The sequence below is a fragment of the Ovis canadensis genome, chromosome 6, assembly GCF_042477335.2.
Source record: "Ovis canadensis isolate MfBH-ARS-UI-01 breed Bighorn chromosome 6, ARS-UI_OviCan_v2, whole genome shotgun sequence".
Lineage (NCBI taxonomy): Eukaryota > Metazoa > Chordata > Mammalia > Artiodactyla > Bovidae > Ovis > Ovis canadensis.
Window position 1 is genome coordinate 42,414,105 of NC_091250.1, and position 25,389 is coordinate 42,439,493.

At 34.3% G+C, this 25,389-nt stretch overlaps 1 protein-coding gene across 8 annotated transcripts in view; it reads right to left on the bottom strand.

Annotated features, from left to right (window-relative positions):
* The window catches only part of RAP1GDS1 (Rap1 GTPase-GDP dissociation stimulator 1), a 154,783-nt gene that overhangs the window by 43,045 nt on the left and 86,349 nt on the right, over nucleotides 1-25,389 (bottom strand). For 4 of the 8 annotated variants that reach the window (XM_069592978.1, XM_069592980.1, XM_069592977.1 and 1 more), the window contains exon 5: nucleotides 5,989-6,135. The exons of the other annotated variants lie outside the window; for them this stretch is intronic. In XM_069592978.1, the coding sequence (XP_069449079.1) occupies nucleotides 5,989-6,135 (147 nt within the window). The remainder of the gene's footprint in view (nucleotides 1-5,988; nucleotides 6,136-25,389) is intronic. 8 annotated transcript variants of the gene reach the window in all.

Consider the following 25,389-nt stretch of genomic DNA (forward strand, 5'->3'; position numbering starts at 1 on the left):
TTCTCTTCAGAATTTACAACAAAAAATAAATGTTAGGAGTTTTTTTTTAGTTAACTAATTCCATTCCAGCCATGAATCTTTCAAGAGAAAGTCCAATTTGAGAATTCTTTACATTTTATGAGGATGAGTTAAAATCAGAAAGCCAACTCTGCCACCTTAAATTTTCACTATGGGGACATTCTCAAAAGTAATATTCAACATCTTATTAGTCACCTTCTACACGTTTTTACATTAGAGAATGAGAAACCCCCAACATATTTTGTTACCCTACTGTCCTCAGTTAAAATTGGTTATTTAGTATCACAATGCTAAATGCATTTTCTTGATTATAAAAGCAATCTAGAAGCTACAAATGCTGCAAAAAGTATTACTTCTTTAATATAATGTCAATCTTAACATTATGTTAACAAAACTAGAGCAATCACTTCATTTTTTGTGATATATTTTGAATTCTTATATTCAGAAGTTCATTCTATAATAGCCAAAACCAAATATTACTGGTAGTAATTGTTCATGCAGAATTAAACTAACATGTACATTTGGTACACCTCTAAAAACCAAATTCAGAGTCTGTCCATTAAATAACAGTATTATTAGAGTAGCAGTTTAGGAGGATTATGACGAAGAGCTAGTACTCTAATTGGTCAAATTTAATAGCCAGAATCAGCAGAACAAGAACAGTTAACTGCTCTGTCCTTCAATAAAACAGTTTGTTTAAAATGACATTACTTGTAGCAGAACTTCATGAATGTCACCTGCTTCAGAATGATTAGAAAGCTCTGTTGGTCAAACAATGAAAATTACAAAATTTTTACAAAGAGAACAGCAATTAGTAAATAAAGAATTCTAATATAAGTCTTTCATGCACTTCAACTAGAGTACTAGAATAATTTGACATATTGAGTTTCAACAGATAGAACTTAAAAGTACATCTCCCATGCCATTTTAAAAAGAGAAAAAAAAGAACAGAAGGTAAAATGAAAACTATATATAGAAAAATTAATATAATAAAAAAAGACAATAAACTGCAAAGATATACTGTTTTGTCTTTTCCCCTTTAAGTTAGCCAGAAAGTTTTTAGTGTTTAGAAAATTTGTGGAATTATTAATTAGCTTATATCCACAGTAAGTAAACTTTGAAACTAGTTCCTCATTCATGCAAAGCAAATCATTCTCTAAGCATCTAACATCTAGGAAGCATTCTTTCTAACCTATAATAAAGTAATACCAAAATATAAACAAGAGGCTCAGGCCAAAGTGCACTTTTAGTTTTTAATCAGGATTATTCCTTATTAATTTCTATTCTTCCTATTTTAAGAATAAAAATCAAGTAAGCCAAGTTAATCGGGCTGAGTTCATTACAAAAATGAAGAGTATTATTAGAATTGAGAAACTGCTGGTTGAAATGAAAGTAGCAGCTATTTACTAACTACATATTAAGTGCTCTTTAAATTAGAGGAGAGAAGATATACTTTACAAGCCCATTTTAAACAAGTGAATTGAAGTACTGGGCTTAATAATTAAATTCAATTTTTAGGCTCTGACACGCCACAAAATGCACTTCTTAAATCACACAGATGGGCTCCCTCCAAACATAGTTCAGTTATTGTAAGTCCATGTGGCAAATACATTATCATAAGAGTATGCTAGAGAGATTTCAGGAATCAGAAAAGAGAAATGAACTCTTTAAGTAACAAGGAATTATTAAGATATCACAGAAAAATCAGCTCTATTTGTAAAAATCGTATACATACACACAAACACACACACATATGTATTATACATATATGACAGCAGTTGTCACATGAAGAAGCCTACCACAGACTGTGCATATTAGTCACTTTAGAAGGAAACTAACTTTTCCTTTCCTGATGACATGTTTATTTCCTCTACTTTTTTCTCTGACGGTATAGGTTATATAAAACAAGGAACTTCTAGTCTTTGCTTTAATGCTTATCATCATTAATAATTTTTCTTAGAATTATCACAGATTTTTCCCTATATTTTATGTTTGTAGCATAAGTGTACTAAGAAAAACATAAACTCTCAGTTACAGAGTTTTCCAAGTTGGTTATCATGGTTACTTGTAATATAATAAAAATGGTGGCCATCCAGATTCTGCAGAAAGGCGTTAAGTTATTCCGGTGCTTTGCTTTAGATAGCTGGTTTCTTGCTATTCAAGCTGCAGTCAACTTTCAAGTACACATATGCAGATTTGTTAGGTCTGCGGATCACCTGCGGTGAATTATTAACCACGGATCTGGTGCTGTCACTGTCAGCTTGTTTTCAAGGCCACTTTCTCCTGCTGCCATGTATGTAAACAGCAAATATAAACTGACGTGACAGGCAAGAGTTTATAATGGTCCTAACTTATTTAATGAAGAAAATGCATACCAGCAACATAATTTTCTTCCCGTCACTGATTTTGCTGATTAAAAGAATTTAGACAATACAAAGCACCCAGAGAAGTCGATCTATTATATAAATATTTTCCAAACTCCTACTATATACCAAAATGGTGTTGTATTTGAAAACAGTTGGATATGTGAACAAAATTTTCAATCTTCAGGGCAATGTTTTGGCACTGGGTAACCAAAGCTAAGAAAAAAAAAAAAATCCAAGAAACTAATGAAATTAAAAATACCTACAATAATAAGTTTGAGTTCTGGTTTATAGAATAAAACTTTTAAAGTTATAACTACATAAAGAAAATACAGTTCACATTTCCTCAAACTGAATGTCAAATTGTCAACACGATTTTCTCTAACCACAACAGTCGGATGTTCAGAATATTTTGGAAGGCCACAAAACAGAAGTGCTTTCTTGCCACGTGAAAAACAGGTATGACTTTTTCAAAAAGGAAAAATTTGAAATGATTTTCACTAAACGAGAAGTTTTATTCATGTTATTTTATTTAAATATAATTTCATTTAGCAATATAATTGATACAACTTTTCTAGCTAAATAATTATAACTTTTTCTATTCAGATAGTCTACACTTAATTGTCTGAATATAAAATGTTTTAATTGCTTCACTAGTGGGGAAAAAAAAGAATATATCTAGTTTTTAGCTTAAAAGTCTTAGCAGTTTCTAAAGTTTTAGAACTCATGAACCTTGAGTTTTATACAGTTTTATCAAAGGGTATAAAAATGACTTTACTGAGTGTTTTCATTATGTATCTTTCATGCATGTGTTTAGGAAACTTGATTTTCTATTTAATGTATTCCAAGATCTGAAATGCTCAGAGCTGTCCACTAAAAGGACAGGAATCAGGATATCCTGAGTCTCAGCCTGGTGTCAAGCCACCTTTAAGACTAACAATTTGAAAATGTTCTCACTAGAGAAACTATGTTGGTGAGTCTCTGGGACCATTTCAGTACTTTCTTATCTTCATATTTAAAAACTTTTAACTATGAAGCTGAAGAGTACCTCCTAACTACTAAGGAGACAAGTTATTGGGCCTGAGGGTAGTTAATTTTTCTGTTAGAGGAACAAGGAGGTATTTATCACTCAACTATTCTACTCAGAAACTAGCAGAGGCTTGTGTACTGAAATTCAATAGCAAATACACAAAAAAAGGAATTTCATTTATCAGTTCTAATAAAAAGTGCCTCCTGAGTTTCAAAACACTCTCCAGGTGGACGGGATCAATACCAAATGATCTGATCTTGGCCAAGACCTAAAATTAAGTTGGAAAGTATTAAACATATTTTAAAGAAAATAGTAATAATGGATATAACAAAGATGCTTAATAATTATACAAACAAAAAAGGATATAATTTAAGTTAAAGAGCATTATGAAGAAAAAGAAACGCTTCACAAACTAAGATTTCCATGATAGACAAATGTAGAAGGAAGTGAAGGAAAGAATATCGTTACAAATTTGGTATTCTTTTAAAATACTAAAGGTAACTTTATTTCTATTTTACCTAATAAGTTTTTAAAAGTGCATTCAAACTGCAGCTTTTAGAAGAAAGGAATAAAAACATCACTGCTCCAAAAATGTTCTAAGAAAAATTAATATAGCTTTCCAAAATATCTAAGTTATTTCTTGGGAATACTTGCACACCTGGGGGAGGGGTGGGTAACAACGTTTACAAAAGAAGTATATCATGCATTTAGACCATGCATTCTGTGTGTTGTTAACATTACCCTTTCAGTACATTTTCCTACACAGTGTGATATACCCTAATTAATAGAGAATCACAATGTCCTTCAGATTAGAATGAAAGATGTTTTTGAAGACCATTTTGGCTATTTGACATGCTTTTGTAGAGATTTTTGAACACCTTCCTCAAAGGATAAACAGCAAGTTTAGGTGCATAACAAGACTAATTCTTTTACAGCCAAAGCTGCCATAGTAACTTTATTAGTTTCTTTCATTTATATCTTTCTAAACCATTCTCCCACTTAGCTCTTGTCCCACTTTTGCAGATATCCAAGCTTAAATGAAACGGCAGGAAAAGGAAGTGACATGAATATCTGGCCAATGATTTCTTAATGCAATTCAGATACCTGTGTATTATGATCACATTTCAATTCTGTAGGAACTGGCTACTCATTTTGCAGATTATCCGGATCCTGCATTTCTGCTTTGCCTATTAATATGTTTAGGGCATTTTCTTTTCAAAAGTAAACCCATCGGAGGGTAAGAAAAAGAGAGGAAACTGACCCTACGAAGACTACATCTGTTATCAGTTCAAGTAACAGGCAAGTCATTTAATGAATAAGAACTATTTATTATCATTATAATGGATAATTTTAATTCAGAAGTTTAAAAAACAGCATTTCTTGGAAGGATGTGACTTGAGGACACATTCTGTTTAGCCTGTACAGTGCTAAAGAAGCAAATGTAATCCAACATTTAAAAAGAGACGTCACAAAAAAGGTTAGTTTTTTAACTTCCTCCTACCACCAAATGAAAAGATTTGGCAGTAGTTGGCCAAACGCCAACAGAAACAACGGCTAGAGAAGAGCAGTAGCTCTCCCCTTTCAGCGGGAAAAGGGCTACAGTCCCCACCATCTGCTGTTGTCACTAACACTAAGGTCAAATGTCAGTAGTCATTTGTCATCAATGTTTACCTTTCTTTTTTAATTATTTAGAATATTTCCTTGGACTCATGAAGAAATAACAAATATACCTAAAGACCCCCATGTTTCTAGAACATGGGAAAGAACACTATTACATGTTCAGTATACAAGTAAATTTATCTCTGCAAGAGACTTCAACTTAAAATATCATGATGAAATAAGTCACAAAAAGACCTTATTTGTATTAATTCTAGGAACACACCAGAAGTTGAGTGTTTGATCCATGCAGTAATTCACAGAAGAAGACAGATGACTGTTTTGTGATATTTAAAAGTATGGTGAAGACTTCATTTCATTGTTTTTATGTTTGTTTAATCAACAACCATATAGGCGCTCTGAAAACTGACATATCATCTAAGAATGTTTTCCAGAGACAAGAAACTTCTGTTTACAAGTACTTATTAAATTTCTAAAACTAAATATCTGCAATTGCTCTAAACTTTATTTTTCTAAGGCCAGATTTCATTTACATTTTTTTTTACTGTTACAAGTAAATTCAGTATCTAGAGAAAAGAATTTTATTTATATAGACAGTGTTTGTGTTTTAAAATTGCTCCTGGTATTAATATAAAGTAATAAACAAAAGGCTATTTTAACATTGTATATTTTTTAAATGTTCATAACAAGAAATCACAAACCATACCATTATTTTGTTTCTTGGTTTTGGTACTGATTAACATGGACAACCCTTCAACAATTAGTCCCATTTAGTAAATTAGACCACTGTGTATTTTTGAAACATTGTAATTTAATGTTGGCTAGTTAATAATTTTATATGCTACTTATTAATATGTATGCTTTATTCATAATTTTTATAAGTATTTTTAGTGTACACTACAGTAATGATGATTTTTTACTTCTCCCCCACAGATAAAGCAAGGTTTCAATTTTGTTTACCATTCTCATTGCTATAGTTCATCAGCATGCCACAAAAGACAGTCAAGAGCTTCTCACTGGCGGGATCTGTTTTACTGCACAGTGACCTTAAATGGTCAACTACAATCTGTGCACCACCTGCTTGGTCAACTGCACTTCTGCCCTCATCTGTAAAACAAAGAGTCAAATTAAAAATAAAAGAAAAAAGAAATGTACCTTAAAATTTCAAATACAAAACATAACAGACTTATTCCTTATTTAGTAAGCAGAAAATAAACCAAAAGTAGGACATTAAATGTCTTCTTAGAAAGCAAAACAAAACAAATAAACATGGAAATGGGGGTGGGATGGGGAAGAGAGGCAATCACTTTTTAGGAGAAAAAAGATTATTCTCATTGGCATCATATAGGAATTTAAAGAACTTCTCTGTGTCCTAAGAGTTTATGACTGACGTGAAATTTTTTGCCTTCTCTTTCACAAATGACAACTCTGTGTAAGAAGAAAAAGACTGGAACTAAAATTTGATTGGAATTTTTTTCTCAGTTTGGAAACCACTAAATGTATCTTTCTCTCAGTGGTTTCAAAGTCAGTTACTATCAAAGACAACCATCTGCAGTATAGCATAACTCTAGATTACAATATGTAATTCCTAAAGATTAGTACTAAGGTCTTTTTACTGGCATTTTCTATAGTACATAAGCATATTTCCTTTTTCAGTTCTTAGTAGTTTGCGTTTCATTTTTCCTTATTCTCTTCATTCAAGAAAACACCAATACACTTAAACATTACAAGCAATGGTCAAATGGTCAAACATACCTTCTGCTATGTGTACATCTACATCACATAGAAGAGACATCATTTAACTGTCAGAACACAGATATCACTTTAAAATACTTTTGCAAACCTTGAACACAGAAAGAGACGAAAGAATCCGTCTTTCTAAATCTGATTTCCTTATATAAAATATGATACACTCTAGAACAGTGCATACAGTAAAAATGAAAGCCACAAATGTGAACCAAATATATAATTTAAATTTACAAGTAGCTATATTAAAAACATAAAAAGTGAAAAATTAGTTTTAGCGATATGTTTTACTCAATCCACAATCTCTAAAACATGATCACTGCAATACACAATAAAATTGCTAGTGAAATATTTTACATTCTCGTCTTAGTAATAAATCTTTGAGAGCCAAGTGTATTTTATATTTTACACTACAGTTACATGTCTGTTCAGACCTGCCACATTTCAATAGCTCAAGAGTCAAACCTGGATAGTGGCTGCCACACTGAATTGTGCAGCTACAGAAGCATACAAAAGGATCAGTAGAAGAATGCCTCATAAAAGAATTACTGCTACAAAATTAGTTAGTAAAGGAAATCTAATAAATCTAATAAAAGAACTGAAACTAAGATCATATCTTTGTAACTGTTGCTGAATCATAATAGAAAATGAAACAATACATATCATCACTTCCTGTGGCAGAAATACACACACAACTTACATAGCAGGGCTTCATAATGTTTGAAAAGTTTAAGGAAAGCTGTACTAAAACAAAATAGTTGTGGTCACTTAAGTTTTGTGCCATGCCCACTTGGCTTCACTGTACTGTTATATAGATGCAGAAAAGGACCCTATGTTAATTAGCTAATAAGAGCAGAGAAAGTTCTTCAGTGCCAGAGTAACTAGTCGCATGAGCCAGCCAACTATAACACGTATCTCATTTAGATATCTTGGTCATATCTCATTTAGAGTTTTCTTTTCCAGTAACATAAATGCAAATTATCTAAACTGCTGGGCAATTTGTATGCAGATCATGTCAGAAAAAACTAAACATCAGGATGACAAATCTAGCTCAGACCTTCAATATCATGCACATACAGTATTTGCTGCTGTTTAGTCACTGAGTGATGTCCGACTCTTGCAACTGCATGGACTGTAGCCCTCCAGGATACTCTGTCCATGGGATTTCCCAGGCAAGAATACCAGGGCAGATTGCCATTTCCTTCTCCAGGGGATTATCCTGACCGAGGCATTGAACCCACATCTCCTTCACTGGCAGGCGGATTCTCTACCACTGAGCCACCTGGGAAGCCCACATATACCATATACCCCCATCCCTAAATTGCAAAGTTCAAATAGTTTTTGATTCTAACTGTTGAGTAAGTATAGGCTTTCAAAATATAAACTGTGTGTGCTTAGAAAGCTAAGCTGGCTTCCTTTCGATATTCAGGTACTCAATATTCAAAGCATTAAATTCAAGAACCTTTAATACAAATTTATTCAACAAATTTGTTCATCAAATTCAGTAATGCAATAAGTAAGAACATAACTACAATTAAAAGGCAAATTACCTACTTGTGTTTCAGGGCCACAGTATTTTTCTTCCCTTCCTCTGCTTTCCTTCTTCTTTCCCTTCCTCCCAGCTTGCCCTGTTTGCACTGTCTACAACATAGCTATGTGTTATCAAGAGTTGGGGCTGGAGAGTGTAAACTCAAATCTCTACCTTAGAAATTACATTATTACCAAATTTAAGACAAAAAGCACATATAAATATCTGAGTTAGAGAATTTTATTAAAATAAAGAATCCGAAGATGCAAAGAAACAATAATGCTGTGTCCATTTACTCTATCAAAATCAGTGAATAAGTTTTTAAAGGTATCTCACAAATTATTTAAAATATATATTAGAACATGTCATTACACAAGTCCATTCAAACTGTTTTTCCACAGTAAAGGTAGCTCTATAGCTTTATGCTATCATATTAAAATGAGTATTATTATTGTTCACTTGAAAATAACTTTCAAAAGATTCCTTGTCCTAAACTTTCATATCCCTGAATGTAGACTCACTTTTAACTCTCTGACAATAAGTGACTTCTAATTTGTGAAGCACCCTGAGTTGTCACTTCTAGAAATATAATTTACATTTTTATTTTCCATATATGTAAGTATCCAACCACTTGAAAGTGCAGCCCATGAACTCTTTAAGCCCTGCTACATTCTTTAATGATGACTCGTCACAGAGAGTAGCTTCCAGCACAAGTAAGAGCACTACATAAGAGCCTGGCTTTAGGAAGTAGGGCTAATGAAATACTGCACTTGATATTACTCTTCAGTTCAGCAGCCAAAACCAGGAAGCAATGAAATTTGTATGTCATGTTTATTATGCCTCACAAATGAGAAAAAAAAGTTAGCAAGTTGGTATTCCACCATCAGGTACAAGTTATGCACTAAGGCTGAGGGAAGAACCTGAAAACAACCACTGAATACAAGCTCAGTATATCCTACTTTCAGATTTGTTCCTATGTTGTGGCTCAGCCAGTAAAGGATCCAATTGCAATGCGGGAGACCTGGGTTCTATCCCTGGGTTGGGAAGATCCCCTGGAGAAGGGAATGGCTACCCACTCCAGTATTCTGGCCTGGAGAATTCCATGGACTGTATAGGGCTGCAGAGTCGGACAGGACTGAGTGACTTTCACTTCACTTTCCCAAATGCCTCATACATAGTAGGCACTCAATATGTACTGAACGAATGAGGCCTTAGGCTACATTTTGGTAAATTATAATTCACCCTGGGGATGGGAGAGTGGGACAAAGAGAAGGAGGGAGGAGGCAGGGAAAGGGAGAGAAATGGGAATGAAAATCATTTAATTCTTTTTTAATGATTAAACCACAATATGGTTTAGTGTTCCTTGTGTTCTGAGCTTTACTTAAATGAAACCATGTTGTATTCCTTCTTTTTGTGCCTTCTTACACTGAACAGTGTTTAGGGTATCCATCTATTCTGTTACATGCTTCTTTGCTGTATAATATTCATTGTATAAACACATCATAATTATTTATTTATTCCTTTGCTGATTACTATTTGGGAGGTTTTTAGGTTTGGGCTATCATTTATAATAGCCAGGTGGTACTGTTGGTTCACAGACGGCACACCTTCCACTTGTTAAGATGATGACAAACAGGCTCACAAAGCCAGCACACATTCCCTCCACCAGTGTGCGAGTTCCTGTCGCCTCACTCCTTCACTACAACCGGCATCCCACTTGACTGTTAACAGGATTGTTAACTTGATTAATAACCTAATATTAGATCAACATTCTACTTGATTGTTAAATCTGATGGGTGAGGTTGAACCTACTGCAGAATATACAAAGCAGGTCTTTGCTGACAGCCGACTTTTCCATACATTTAATAAGACAGATAACTTAGTTCAACAGTTTATAGCATGTATGTAGAGGTAAAAACAATTCACGCTGAGGGAGGGAGAGAGATATAAATGGATGCATATACAGATATTAGAATCTGAAAGAAAAGGAAGAGAGAGCCAAGTAGCTGGTAGAAGCTGACTATCAAGCCTATGGACTAATTATGACTGGAGAGGCACAATTCTGGAACTTTTTAACAAGCCTGCTTATAGAAAGCCTTACTATAATATCAGCAAACAAACTGTCTTTTAAAAATCATTTCAATAATCACCAGTTTTCCTGAGAGAGACTCTGGAAGGCTTATATCTTTGAAAGGACTGAGGAGGAAGAATGGGGAAGCAGAATGGTGTTGGATATCAAAGAAGCCTATAATTTACAATAGCAAATTTTATCTAAAATTAATTTTTAAAAGAATTTAGTTTCATAATCTAAATGTATGATTTCCATGCTACATTCTACTTTTCTGGTTTAAACATCATTTTTTCATATTTCTTTTCAAAAATTCTCAGTATCAAGTACAAATTATAAAAATCTGTTTTAAAATTATGCCTACATATATATTTGATATGTTTTCCTCCCACCCTCTAATTATTTGTACAATAACAGAATCTTCATTCCTTAGGCATCCATCTGCTCAAACTACTTATTTCCTAGCAGAAGTAATAATCCTCTGTGACATAAGGCGTGGTTACTGTGGTGATGATTACGATGCAGCAATTCAGAAAATTATGACTGCATGTGAGAAATAAACTACAGGAGCGGGTCATACCTATAATCTTTCATCTAAATTTTGTTAAAAATTAATATTGACAAACATGAGAAAGGTGTGTGCTGTAGAAAGACTACTGAATAAATTATCTTTTGTATTTTCAAAGAAGTTTTAGCGACTAAAGGGTTCGCTTTACACGCTGTACTGTCATGGATTTGGGCACTACCTCACTCTGTCTTCTATAAAAACATCCTGCACAAATGCCCTGCAAGTGTTAATTAATGCTGGCTGTGCACAGGCTGTGCACGCACACATAAGTGCTAGAGATTTGCCATAATTAAAGCTGGTATGGAGCAGAAAGCTAGCAAAGGTTTTTTACGGTTGCTACTGCTGCTAAGTTGCTTCAGTCATGTCCGACTCTGTGTGACCCCATGGATGGCAGCCCACCAGGCTCCCCTGTCCCTGGGATTCTCCAAGCAAGAACACTGGGTGGGTTGCCATTTCCTTCTCCAATGCATGAAAGTGAAAAGTGAAAGTGAAGTCACTCAGTCGTGTCTGACTCTGTGTGACCCCATAGATGGCAGCCCACCAGGCTCCTCTGTCCATGGGATTTTCCAGGCAAGGGTACTGGAGTGGGGTGCCATTGCCTTCTCAGATGATAAATTAGCTAAGAAGATAAATTATAAATGATGTTTCATTTTTCTTATATTTCAACTCAGAATTTGCTTAAAGAAACTGTAATGATTAAATATCAGCATTTTGAACTAAAACTTGGGAAACTGAATTCTAATTCAGTGTTCCCTTATTAAACATTAAAAACATATTTTGGAATACTTTTACCATTTAAAAGTTCAGCAAGACAACAGCACTATTTTGGTGTTAACTGTGAATCTTTTAAAAAGGTTTATTTATGAAAAATTCTTGAGTAAAAGATACCCCAAATCTTTTTAGTGTATCCATGAACTTAACAAATACTAAAAGCAATCTACATTTGGGGTGGGGTACTATTTTATTTTTTCTATTTTTTGGCCTTGCCCCATGGTGTGTGGGATCTTAGTTCCTGAAAAGAAATCAAACTCGTGCCCCCTGTGTTGAAGTGAAAGTGAAGTCGCTCAGTCGTGTCCAACTCTTTGCGACCCCATGGACTGTAGCCTACCAGGCTCCTCCGTCCATGGGATTTTCTAGGCAAGAATACTGGAGTGGGTTGCCTTTTCCTTCTCCTGTGTTGAAAGCTCAGTCTTACCCACTGGACCTTCAGAGAAATCTTGAGACCAATCTACATCGACAGACAAAATCTATTTCACATATAGACAAAATAGAAGAAACAGACAAAATCTATTTCACAAGAGATTAAAGAGGCATGGTACGATAACACAATTTTCATATCCATATCAAAACTGATGGAGAGTCACACACACACACCCCTTCATTGAGATCCATGTTGACAGTAAGATATTTCCAAATCTCTAAGAAAACATACTTTGACTAACAATATTAGAATCACAGCAAACAATGAACAAATTAACATATTTTCTTTAACTCTGTAAAACTGATGGCCTTATGAACAATGACAAACGCTTAAAATTATGCTGCACATCTTTTCACACACCTGTCACATTACCTATGATAAGCCATCCAAATAGTCACAACTTTTAAAAGTCTCTCCCTTTCCAACTTCTGCATTCTTGACAGAAAACATGCTCCTTAACTTTCACAGAGAGAAAAGAGAACACAACAGATACAATCTTTCTCACACTTTCACCTTCTGCACTATTAGACGGAGGATAATATGCTTCTTTTCCCAATCACTTTCAGAATCTCATACTGTAATTAAAGTTCAGCTACAGCTAATTAAGGGCAAAGAAGATTTATTTTCAACAGTCACTTTCCTCTTCAAGTAAATAAAGTTGTAGACATGTAATAAACTGAGGACCTGAATGCAAAGAACGTTTAATGATGAAATTCTTGGGACTACTCCTGGTTGTTGGCGTAAAAATGAGCATTTTTGTTACCTAAAATTTGAAATGTTATTTCAATAAGGCAAGGCAGAAGTTTTTAATATTTAAAAACCTATAGTATCACTGAGGCAATGACTTTAAAAATAACTATGATAAGGTATTTAAGTTAAGGGTTTTGTTAACTTTGCCCATAAGAAAGCTTCTTACCCTCTACTGAAGTCAGTTTCCTAATCTGGAAAGGAGGGGAAGAGAAGAAGATGCTCAAACTTCTTTTTAGCTTTGACATTCTTATTCATTTCAATTTCTACTTCTATTTCTACTGTGTCCATGTTGTGCAAACAGGAAGTACTTAGTATATGCTGTGTATGTTTTTTTAATGTTCTAAATTTATCTATTCTAGCTTTCCAATTATTAATAATTATATTAGTAATTTAGGTATTTATTTTAATGTTCCCAAATAAATACCACTAGAAACTATAAAGGCTTATGGCAGATAAATCAGAAATCCTTTTCATAAACTAAGCTAGAAAGTTGAGCTCTGAAAAATTATACTGTCTAGAAGTAACAGTCATAATTTTTGATGTGCTTTTACTTAGTGAACAGAGAGGTGATTCAGAATAGATGCTTAAAGTCAAAACAATTATAACACAAGTCTTTACTAGCATTGGTTTGGAAAAGACAAAGACATCACAGTAACATTTATTTTAATCATGTTTCCCATGTTTTTTCCTTCAGACTCTACTACTCTGCCACCTTTAAGCCTCTATGAACAAATACTTTGTTACAACAGAATCTGAACATGTATAACATATACTGAACAAGGATTTTAAAACAAACAACACAAATCAGACTCACTTTAAATGCAGGGGCACAAACACTATTCTGAGCCTTTTTTAGTTAATAACAAACTATAACTGAGATTAGAATCCTAGATTTTAAGCTTCAAAGAGCCCTTAAAGTGCCCATTCATTTTCAGTGAATATCAGCCACATGTGTTATGAAAGTCAGATGTCTTAGATGACTAAATGAAAAGTATTACTCAAAATCTCCAAACTATTTCACAGCTGAGTTTAAAAAAAATGATTGAATTTCTAAAGTCTGCCAGAATTCTGTATGAATAATGCTACAAATAAGGAGTAAATATGATAAAGTTTGTAAATATTTTCATTAAAATATGATTTTAAAAAGTCAGCTGCTATCTTTAAATTTACCCAAATTGAAAAGTAATCAAATACCAAGTTTCTTCCTATAAAAAACAAATTTATGACACACAAATTTAGTCATGAGTATATTCTTAGACTGTCTTTTGGATTCATTAGTTTAATATCTTTATCTGAGATAATGCTACTAATAAAAGAGCATGGTTTTGAAACACAGACATCATTTCTGCTCTTTCTGGGTCAATTCTGTCTTTCAAAAATGTATTTTCAAGTTCTAACCCCCAGTACCTCAGACCTTATTGAGAAATAGGGTCACTGCAGATTGTTAAGATGAGGTCACATCGTGTTTCAGCGGGTCCTTAATCCAATAGGGCTGATATTCTTATAAGAAGAGAGAGATGCGGACAGGAGAATGCCATGAGGAGGCACAGAAACACAAATGGAGAAGACGTTTGTGAACAGCGTGTGGCGACAGCAGCAGAGCCTGGAGTCGGGGTCACAAGCCAAGGAGCTCCAGATGCCACCAGAAGCTGGAGAGAGGCAGAAAAGGAAAAAAAGTCTCCGCCTACAGGTGAAAAGCGAGCATGGTCCTGCTTGACGCCTTGATTTGAAGTTACAGCCTCTACAACTATAAAACAAACTTCTGTTGTTTTAAACCACCAGTTTGTGGTATTTTGGTACAGTATTCCCAAGAAACTAACACACTGCTCTACATAAAGTGTAAAATATTCAAGCCTCATCTTAAAAAAAGGAATATTTGACATTACTTGGTATTAAGTAAGCCTATACTATATACTCAGATTTTACACATCTCACAGAAATTAGTTTTCAGATTACTAACAATAGTATTTCTCAAGCAATTATATAGTATAGGATTTTAATTACTTAATAATATGGGACATTTTGTTATTTAATTAATATAGAGCTTTAACTATTTACTTATCTATTCAATTATTTAATTACATGAAGCAATTATGATATGGGTACAACCAACAGAAAATTATGGCTTCTTTCCTCAACACTTAATCTACTTTGAATTTTTTTTTCTACTTAGCACCAGAATGTTTAGAAATGGGTTTTGTTCCAGGGATTAATACTAACGGTGATGGATGTTCTTCATGGTGCTTGTCATTAACAGTCCACCACTGGAAGAGGAAGAGGTGTATGGGGAGAATTTCTTTGTGGAATAGGCAGGCATGAATGGCTAAAGAGACAGCAGGAACACTTAAAAAAAAAAAAATCTTCCAGTACTCTTCCTCTAAGTACAAGGTAAGAACTGCCTGTTACTTAAGTTCTAAAGATGACTGCACTGGAGTCAAGTAAGCAATAGCAAAACATGAATCCAGCTGAACTTCTGACTAGACTGGCTGCTCTTCCACCCCGTATTAACTGCCTCAAATAAAAGGAAACTTGCTTATTTCCAGAGATTAATATTGTTAATTTCAGTTTCTATTGTTTTTCTATATACAATGTCCAGCATTCAATACAAAACTAAATAACTCAATCATCAGAATGAGACTCACTGGTAACTAAGATGTCAGAACTATCAATAGGGACTTTAAAATAATCATGATTAGTATATTAAAGAATTTAGTAGAAAAGGTGAATATCCATGTAGAGATATGGAATTTTGTCAAGAAATAGAAATTATAAGAGTTAAATGGAGATGTCAGAAATCAAAAAACTATCAAAGATGAAGAATTATTTCAAAAGGCTGAACAGTAGACTCAGCAAAACAAAGGAAAGGCTCAGTGAACTTGCAGAGCAATAGAAATAATAAAAATTAAAACACAAAGACAAGAAGAGAAGGGAAACCCCAAAGCACCTACAAGCTGACAGAAAATAGCAAATGGTCTAACATAACTAACACTGGAATCCCAGCAGGAGGAAAGAAAACAGGGTAGAAGGAATACTTAAAGAGCTAACAGGGAAACATTTGCAAAAAATAATGAAAGACATCAGACCACAAATCTATGAAGTTTAAGGGCCCTTCCCTGTCTCCCCAGCAAGGAAAACAAAATAAAAATACACACCAAATAGCCAAGCTGCTGGGAGATCAAAGGAAGAGAGACTCTTCTGAAGGCAGCCAGAGGGGGGGAAAAAGTTATATTTATATTTGGAATAGCAAAAATAGGAATATAGCAGACTTCTCATCCAAACTATGCTAGCTAGAAAATAACGGAATAATATCTTTGAAGCATCGAAAGAAAAAAGCAACCTGTTAACAAAAGCTTTTCAGGCAGGAGGTTACAATACTGGATCAAAAATCTGGCTATACACAAAAACAAGGAACACTAAAAAGGATAAAAAGAAAATCAAAGTAAACACAAAAATTTTTTTTCTGTTTTAAAAAAATATCTGTCTAAAGTATAAAAAACAACAATATACTGTCGGGTCTCTAACATATGTAAAAACAAAATATATGACAATAATATCACAAAGAATGGAAGGAAGGATATTACGAGCACACAGTTGTAAGATGATTAAATTACATGTGATTTAACAGTATTTGATGGTAAATTGTGGTAAGTTCAAGATATATATGGGCAACCAATAAACAATTAAAAAGATGCATAAAAGCCAATAATAATGAGAAAAATAAAAATTACCCAATTCATCCAGTGAAATGACACATTTGATTATAGAAAAGGTACTTATTAATGTTAAATTAGCCTTTATGTGAGGCACTGTGGATATAAACAGGAACCTAAGAAGGCTTTCCTTTTATAGAGTTCCTATTTCAGCGAGGGAGACAGAATACTAAACCACAAAAACTTCAATACAATTTTTTACAGGGTGTTATAGAAGCACCCAGAAGGGAACATATACCTCTTCTGGAGGAACAGGTGGAAAAAGGAAGTTTATATAAATCTTCACAGAAATTAAATGTTCATGATAAACAAAGTGCATTCATCTAAGACCTATAAATTACGAATCCATAATAAAAGAGATTTATGCAGCAAAGTTAATTTCTAGCTTGCCTGTAATCTAAGTTAAACACTATTTAATAGGAGTAATAGATCCTTAAACTACTGATTAATGACATAAATTACATACTCAGTTTAATCAAGATACTTTAAGACTTGGGGCCAAATTAGCACTAATTATCCACTTTTATTAATCAAACTGTGTTGGGGGTACCTACAATGTTTCACAAGCTGAGTTAGATCTGGGGAATACAAAGATAACTAATTCATAGTTCAGGACAGAAAATGAAGGAAAATATTGAAACAATAAGCACAATTAAGTTTTTCATAGTACCATGCGGGCACAAACGAAGTTTTACCTAGAAGAGTTAGAAACACATTCATTGTCATATTTCTCAGAGTGTTTCTCAAGTCCTGAATAGTATTTGTTAGGTCTATATGGTGAAAAAAACCTCAACTGCATACTTTTTTGTTTAGATTCTGATTGGATTCCCTTCCTTATTAAATACTGAGGCAAAATTTATACAAAATAAACCACGTAGGTTTAAAATGTATAATTTATGAGTTTTGACAGTTTAGCACACCCAAGAAAATACCAATACAATCAAGATACGAAACGAGCACCATCAAAAGATTCCTCACGTCCTCTTGCAGGCCACCTTTCCCTCTATCTCTAGACAATCAGTGGTTTCTGTCACTCTGTATATATACATTCATACAGCATGATTCTTCTATGTTTAGCTTCTTTGCCTCAGCCTATGATTCTAAGATTTATAATTTCAAGTATGTAAGTGATTTATTCTTTACTACTGAGTAGTATTCCACTGTATGGGAATGTCACAGGTTTTTGTTTTTAATCTGTTCACTTACACTGATAAGACATTGGGATCTTTCTAGTTTGGGGTTATTGTGAATACACCTGCACTGAATGCTGGTGTTTAAGGTTTTGGTTAAATATCTAGGAATGAAATGGCTGGATCTTATGCGGTGTATACATTTGTGAGTATATGGCTTTTGACAACTAATACACCTGAAAGACTATGGGGTGCCACTGAACATTTATATTTTAAAAGTTCTCAAATACAGTAAAAATTGAAAATTCTTAAAAGAAAGCACAATGTGTGTATTATTGAGCATAGTTCAGTCGCTCAGTCGTGTCCGACTCTTTGCGACCCCATGAATCGCAGCATGCCAGGCCTCCCTGTCCATCACCAACTCCCAGAGTTCACTCAGACTCATGTCCATCAAGTCCGTGATGCCATCCAGCCATCTCATCTTCTGTTGTCCCCTTCTCCTCCTGCCCCTAATCCCTCCGAGCATCAGAGTCTTTTCCAATGAGTCAACTCTTCACATGAGGTGGCCAAAGTACTGGAGTTTCAGCTTCAGCATCATTCTCTCTAAAGAAATCCCAGGTCTGATCTCCTTCAGAATGGACTGGGTGGATCTCCTTGCAGTCCAAGGGACTCTCAAGAGTCTTCTCCAACACCACACTTCAAAAGCATCAATTCTTCGGTGCTCAGCTTTCTTCACAGTCCAACTCTCACATCCAAACATGACCACTGGAAAAACCATGGTCTTGACTAGAAGGACCTTTGTTGGCAAAGTAATGTCTCTGCTTTTCAATATGCTATCTAGGTTGGTCACAACTTTCCTTCCAAGGAGTAAGCGTCTTTTAATTTTATGGCTGCAATCACCATCTGCAGTGATTTTGGAGGCCCCAAAAATAAAGTCTGACACTGTTTCCCCATCTATTTCCTGTGAAGTGATGGGACCAGATGCCATGATCTTTGTTTTCTGAATGTTGAGCTTTAAGCCAACTTTTTCACTCTCCTCTTTCACTTTCATCAAAAGGCTTTTTATTTCCTCTTCACTTTCTGCCATAAGGATGGTGTCAACTGCATATCTGAGGTTATTGGTATGTCTCCCAGCAATCTTGATTCCAGCTAGTGCTTCTTCCAGCCCAGCGTTTCTCATGATGCATGTAAGTTAAATAAGCAGGATGACAATATGCAGCCTTGACGTACTCCTTTTCCTATTTGGAACCAGTCTGTTGTTCCATGTCCAGTTCTAACTGTTGTTTCCTGACCTGCATACAGATTTCTCAGGGGGCAGGTCAGGTGGTCTGGTATTCCCATCTCTTTCAGAATTTTCCACAGTTTATTGTGATCCACATAGTCAAAGGCTTTGGCATAGTCAATAAAGCAGATGTTTTTCTGGAACTCTCTTGCTTTTTCCGTGATCCAGCAGATGTTATCAATATGATCTCTGGTTCCTCTGCCTTTTCTAAAACCAGCTTGAACATCTGGAAGTTGATGGTTCACGTACTGCTGAAGCCTGGCTTGGAGAATTTTGAGCATTACTTTACTAGCATGTGAGATGAGTGCAACTGTGCGGTAGTCTGAGCATTCTTTGGCATTGCCTTTCTTTGGGATTGGAATGAAAACTGACCTTTTCCAGTCCTGTGGCCACTGCTGAGTTTTCCAATTTTGCTGGCATATTGAGCGCAGCACTTTCACAGCATCATCTTTCAGGATTTGAAATAGCTCAACTGAAATTCCATCACCTCCACTAGCTTTGTTCATAGTGATGCTTTCTAAGGCCCACTTGACTTCACATTCCAGCATGCCTGGCTCTAGGTGAGTGATCACACCATCGTGATTATCTTGGTCATGAAGATCTTTTTTGTACAGTTCTTCTGTGTATTCTTGCTGCCTCTTCTTAATATCTTCTGCTTCTGTTAGGTCCTTACCATTTCTGTCCTTTATCGAGCCCATCTTTGCATGAAATGTTCCCTTGGTATCTCTAATTTTCTTAAAGAGATCTCTAGTCTTTCCCATTCTGTTGTTTTCCTCTATTTCTTTGCATTGATCGCTGAAGAAGGCTTTCTTATCTCTTCTTGCTATTCTTTGGAACTCTGCATTCAGATGCTTTTATCTTTCCTTTTCTCCTTTGCTTTTTGCTTCTCTTCTTTTTACAGCTATTTGTAAGGCCTCCCCAGACAGCCATTTTGCTTTTCTGCATTTCTTTTCCATGGGGATAGTCTTGATCCCTGTCTCCTGTATAATGTCACGAACCTCATGCCATAGTTCATCAGGCACTCTATCTATCAGATCTAGGCCCTTAAATCAATTTCTCACTTCCACTGTATAATCATAAGGAATTTGATTTAGGTCATACCTGAATGGTCTAGTGGTTTTCCCTACTTTCTTCAATTTAAGTCTGAATTTGGCAATAAGGAGTTCATGATCTGAGCCTCAGTCAGCTCCCAGTCTTGTTTTTGCTGACTGTATAGAGCTTCTTCATCTTTGGCTGCAAAGAATATAATCAATCTGATTTCGGTGTTGACCATCTGGTGATGTCCATGTGTAGAGTCTTCTCTTGTGTTGTTGGAAGAGGGTGTTTGCTATGACCAGTGCATTCTCTTGGCAAAACTCTATTAGCCTTTGCTCTGCTTCATTCTGTATTCCAAGGCCAAATTTGCCTGTTACCCCAGGTGTTTCTTGACTCCCTACTGTTGCATTTCAGTCCCCTATAATGAAAAGGACATCTTTTTTGGGTGTTAGTTCTAAAAGGTCTTTTTGGTCTTCAAAGAATTGTTCAACTTCAGCTTCTTCTCAAGCATAAAAGGTACTTAAGTAAATGCATACCAAGTTGAAATGAAACCTTAGCTTCATATCTAGAAAAAAGCACTGGGCTTCTCCTGCTCCAAAATCAATCTGGCCACTAAAGAAAAGCTTCACCCTCATTCTGATTTAAACTTTAATATGTATCTCTTCTAATTAACTTTACAATAATTAATCATCTAAATTACAAAATGAGAACAAAATTCAGGGCTAAAAGGTTAAAAAATAAAATTCTAGAAGGAAGTGCTAAGAAATTATGTCATAACGATTTAGAATTGTAAAGAGGAATAAGGCAACTAGAGCTTAATGCAAAACGATGCACTTGATTCCATGCTCAGAAATCATTAAATACTTTCACCCTGTGACTTGTATTTTCATCAATTTTAACATCAAATTATTTTTTTAAACTTGCCTGATTTTCATCCACTTAATGGCTTTGTTATGAAATTTGGTATCCTTTTATTACAATCTTTTATTATAAAACAGTATATAATCTGATCTGGTCTAATAATGATTAGCTGATACAGACTACATATGTACATAACTGACCCACACTGTCTTATGTGGAAGAAAGAGGGAAGAAAAGAGCATCATCCGGTGTTCACTCAAATGACAAGTTGCCCAAGGGAAAGAACCTGTTCTTGTTATCACAGCTTAGTCTACGGTTTTTCAGGTCACTCAGGAAATTTTTTTTGTCTCTGATTTGACACATCATTATGGTTTTGCTACTTTAAACCCCAATCTATTTCATTTAGAGCACAATATGAGAAAAAAAATTTAGGTTAGAGAGCTACTAAATAGAAAAGTTCGCTTTGCTATACCAATAATTTGGTGAAATTTAAAAGGGTGTATTGATCAGTAGAAGAGATTAAAACTGAAGTTTAAATATTAAAAATATGTAAGATGTATATAAATTCGTTTCTATTATTTTTCATTGCAGGAAAGGAAGAATTTATTGAGTATATTTGGTAAAGACAGTATAGTTTTAATTCTCTATATGCCATATATGCAGAGGAAATAGTACAAAGCAATCATATTTGTCTGAAAACTTTCAAGGGTTTATCTATGTTTGTCTAGCTGGTTTAGTGAGAATAATAAAACTCTCAGATTATTAGCTGGATTTCCTTAGTTTTTGCTAAGAATCCTGGTCAAATCAAAATGTTTCTCATTTCCCAATGAATAAAATTCAGTATTGCATACATTATTCTACATTTAGAGAAAATGAGAATAAAGGATCAAACATGGTAAAGTATGCTTGTATTCACATATACTTTTTTAAGTTTTTGAATTTGGAAAAACGTGAAAAGCTTTTTCTTTATCACTTGGTTCTGCTCTATCTTCTTTCAAATTAGATAAAATTTACCTTTTTTTGACTTAGATTAAACAAAATATTCGTTTAAGATCGCTACTGCTGCTGCTAAGTCACTTCAGTCATGTCCGACTCTGTGCAACCCCATAGATGGCAGCCCACCAGGCTCCGCTGTCCCTGGGATTCTCCAGGCAAGAACACTGGAGTGGTTGCCATTTCCTTCTCCAATGCATGAAAGTGAAAAGTGAAAGGGAAGTCGCTCAGTCATGTCTGACTCTGTGTAACCCCATGGACTGCAGCCCACCAGGCTCCTCCGTCCATGGGATTTTCCAGGCAAGAGTACTAGAGTGGGGTGCCATTGCCTTCTATGTGTTTTAAGATTAGCTTTTAGCAAAATTCTTACAACAAATCCCTATATCTGGAATTTTAAGGGCTGAACTATTAATATTGAAGCATAAAATTATTTGATGAAATATTTAGGTATTTATGAAAGTGGTAATTCCTTTGATTATATTACTTTGAGAAAATAAACCAGACATGAATTTTAGATCAACACTATCACCCAGTTAGCCTTGATCCTCAAAAGTCATGTCAACTCTGAGACCTCAGTTTCCCTTATCTGTAAAATTTAGAGGGGATGGATGGATTAGATGACTTCCAAAGTCCCTTCTATTTAAAAAAAAAATTATAATTTCTAGGCAGCTTTATTTCCTTAAATTTTCTAATTTATCATGGTTCCTTCAATCTACATGTTCTATCCAAGTAACATCTGAATATTTTGCTAAACATGACAGTTTATACTTTTTGTATGTTTATCCTCAAAGTGTATAAGAATATAAAGATACAGAAACTACCCAACTGCCATTTCCTCTTGCATATCTCTATTAAGAATCTTAGATTTACTACTGCCACCAAGAAAACAAAACAAAAACAAGCAGCAATAACAAAATTCAGAAAAATATAACAAAATATACTCTGTTCTTTCCATTACCAGTAAACTGCCCTGCCCTCTGGCCAGGTGCTCAAGCCCCAGATCATTTCTCCCTTACCCTTATTCCTGATTCACCCACCACTCTAAATACTTCTCAAATTCGTCTGATGCCTCTCAGCTTCACTACTACAACCCTCATTCAAGTCACCATTATCTCTTGCCTGGACTACTACAAGTCTTATTATTGGTCTCCATGCTCCCTTTCTTAAGTATTCCATTCTTCTCAACCCACTTTTTCATGCAGCTCCAAGAGTGATGTTTTTAAAATCTGTACCAGATTCCCTTGAAGTTTCTCATTACTCTCGAATGGCCCACAAAGCTCTCTGTAATCTAGGTCTTATTTTTTTCTTCCACTTTATTAAACAACATTCTCCCTATTCACCACATTTCATATACCTTGCTCTCTTTCACGTGGTTTGACCACACCGAGTTCTTTCCTCACTCAGGAGTTTGTAATTGCTATACTTCTCCAGGGAACACTCTTCCCCTTCTCTTTAAATGGCTTATTCTCATTTTTCAGACTTCACCTCAAATAACAAGAGAACTTCATCTCCAGATACTCTCCATTATAACATCTTGTTTATTTTCTTGATACCAATGATCACTGTAAATACCTTCTTTTCCTAGTATTTACCTGTTTATTATCTATCTCCTCCTTTGCAAGATCCACAAAGATAAGGAGTTCTTGCTCCTATTTTCCGATTCCCAGCACCTTCCAAAGAGTTGATAGTATGATGTAAATTAATGAGTTGTATCATTATTTCTTAAGTCAGACATATTGGCTATACTGATATGCATAACTATACAGGGTTTTCTGTATGCTTCTTAAATATACTGCCTTTTACTTTTGCCTAGTGATATTTTATTTTTCTGGAGCAGAATACTGGTAAATAGACACCCTTACATTGTTTTTCAAGATCAAGTCAAAAGACACTTATGGAATCTACCAAGGAAGAAAATTAACTTCTGATACCTAGTTTCCTCTATAATTCTGTCAAAATAGGTAATTTCTATTATGTATCTTAGACATAGTCAAATATGTTTTAAGCATTCTAATGAAAACTTTAAATTCATCAACATCTTTGCTGAAATCCCAAAAAACCAATTATTCACCCTCCAGGTGCAGGTAAAATGTATGAAAGACTAGATATAAAAGCAAAAACTATAAATATTACAGTGAAATTAAAAAGTCAGTCACGAAGAAAAAACATCATGACCATTAAATACCCATATATCAAAAGGAAACATAAAGCTTGCAAATCTGTGGCAGAGTACTATATTCAGATTTAAATATTGCCTTTATTTAATGCAGGATAATTTCAAATAGATTTATATATTTACATTTATAACATATGATCAGGAAAGGAAAACACTAGTTCCACAGATGCAGCTTAAAATTAGGTGACAGTGAGACATTTGATGGACAGCTTTGGTGTCCCCACTGATATCAGTTTTAATTTCTACAGACCAATAGATTTTTCATGTCAGTCAAAACTCTTGACAACTCTAATTTTTTAAAAAGCCTTTAGATAACAGTAGAGCATCTGCAAATCACATTGCATTTGCTAAAGAAATCACTGAAGTACTCTATTTCCTATAGCTTTGTATTTCTACATTATCAGAAAAAGACTGAATATCTATATATTATAAATTATTAATTAAACTCAATTATTTAATAAATTTACCTTAAGTCCCTTCTGAATAGCATTCAGGTAACAAGGTAAAAAATATATTGCTCCAATTTTTTAGTTTAACTGCTCAAGATCAAAATTAAATTTTATTCCAACTATTTTAAGGAGAGGCTTTTGTATCAAGTTATTTCACAGTTAAAAAACTATACTATATATACATATAACTCTGTATGTGTATGCACATGTAAATGTAGTTAAAATTTAGAATTTAATGTGAATTGATAACAGCACATTTTCTCAAAAGGTACATTATTCCACTCATCAAGAAGAATATGAACTATTCACCTTTAAAAAGTACTTTTCTTTTACTATTCCTTCCCAATCAAGGGAAATACTCCAACTTGCAGCAAAGATAAGTTTGATTAAAAACAGAGGAAGTTTTCAGTACTTTAGCTTGGTTACAAAGAAGAAAAGTAGAAAAATTAAAACAGAATACAATTAAGAGCAGAGGATAATACATATTGACATGGTGGCAAAAGTAGACTAGAAATTTTATGTTTAATGTGTCTATACATAGACTTGACCTTTAACAAGTGAAATGAGAGTAGTAAAGGTAACGGGAAAAAACAGATCTAAACAGCAACAACAAGAAAATCCAAAAATCTTACTTTTGCATCATATTTAGAATTTTCCTATCCTTTTAAAGACTTGTTAATCAGGAAAGGCAAGTTCCAAAGGCCATTTAGGTTTTGACTTAGAGGCAAGGAGAGAATCTGGTATCCAAGGGACAAAAAAAAAAAAATGCTTTTCTATTTAAAATTTGGCAACCATAAATGACTTCCTATTGAGCTTAAAAAAAAATCATTTAATACTTTTGGCATGCACAAGACTCCCTCACAT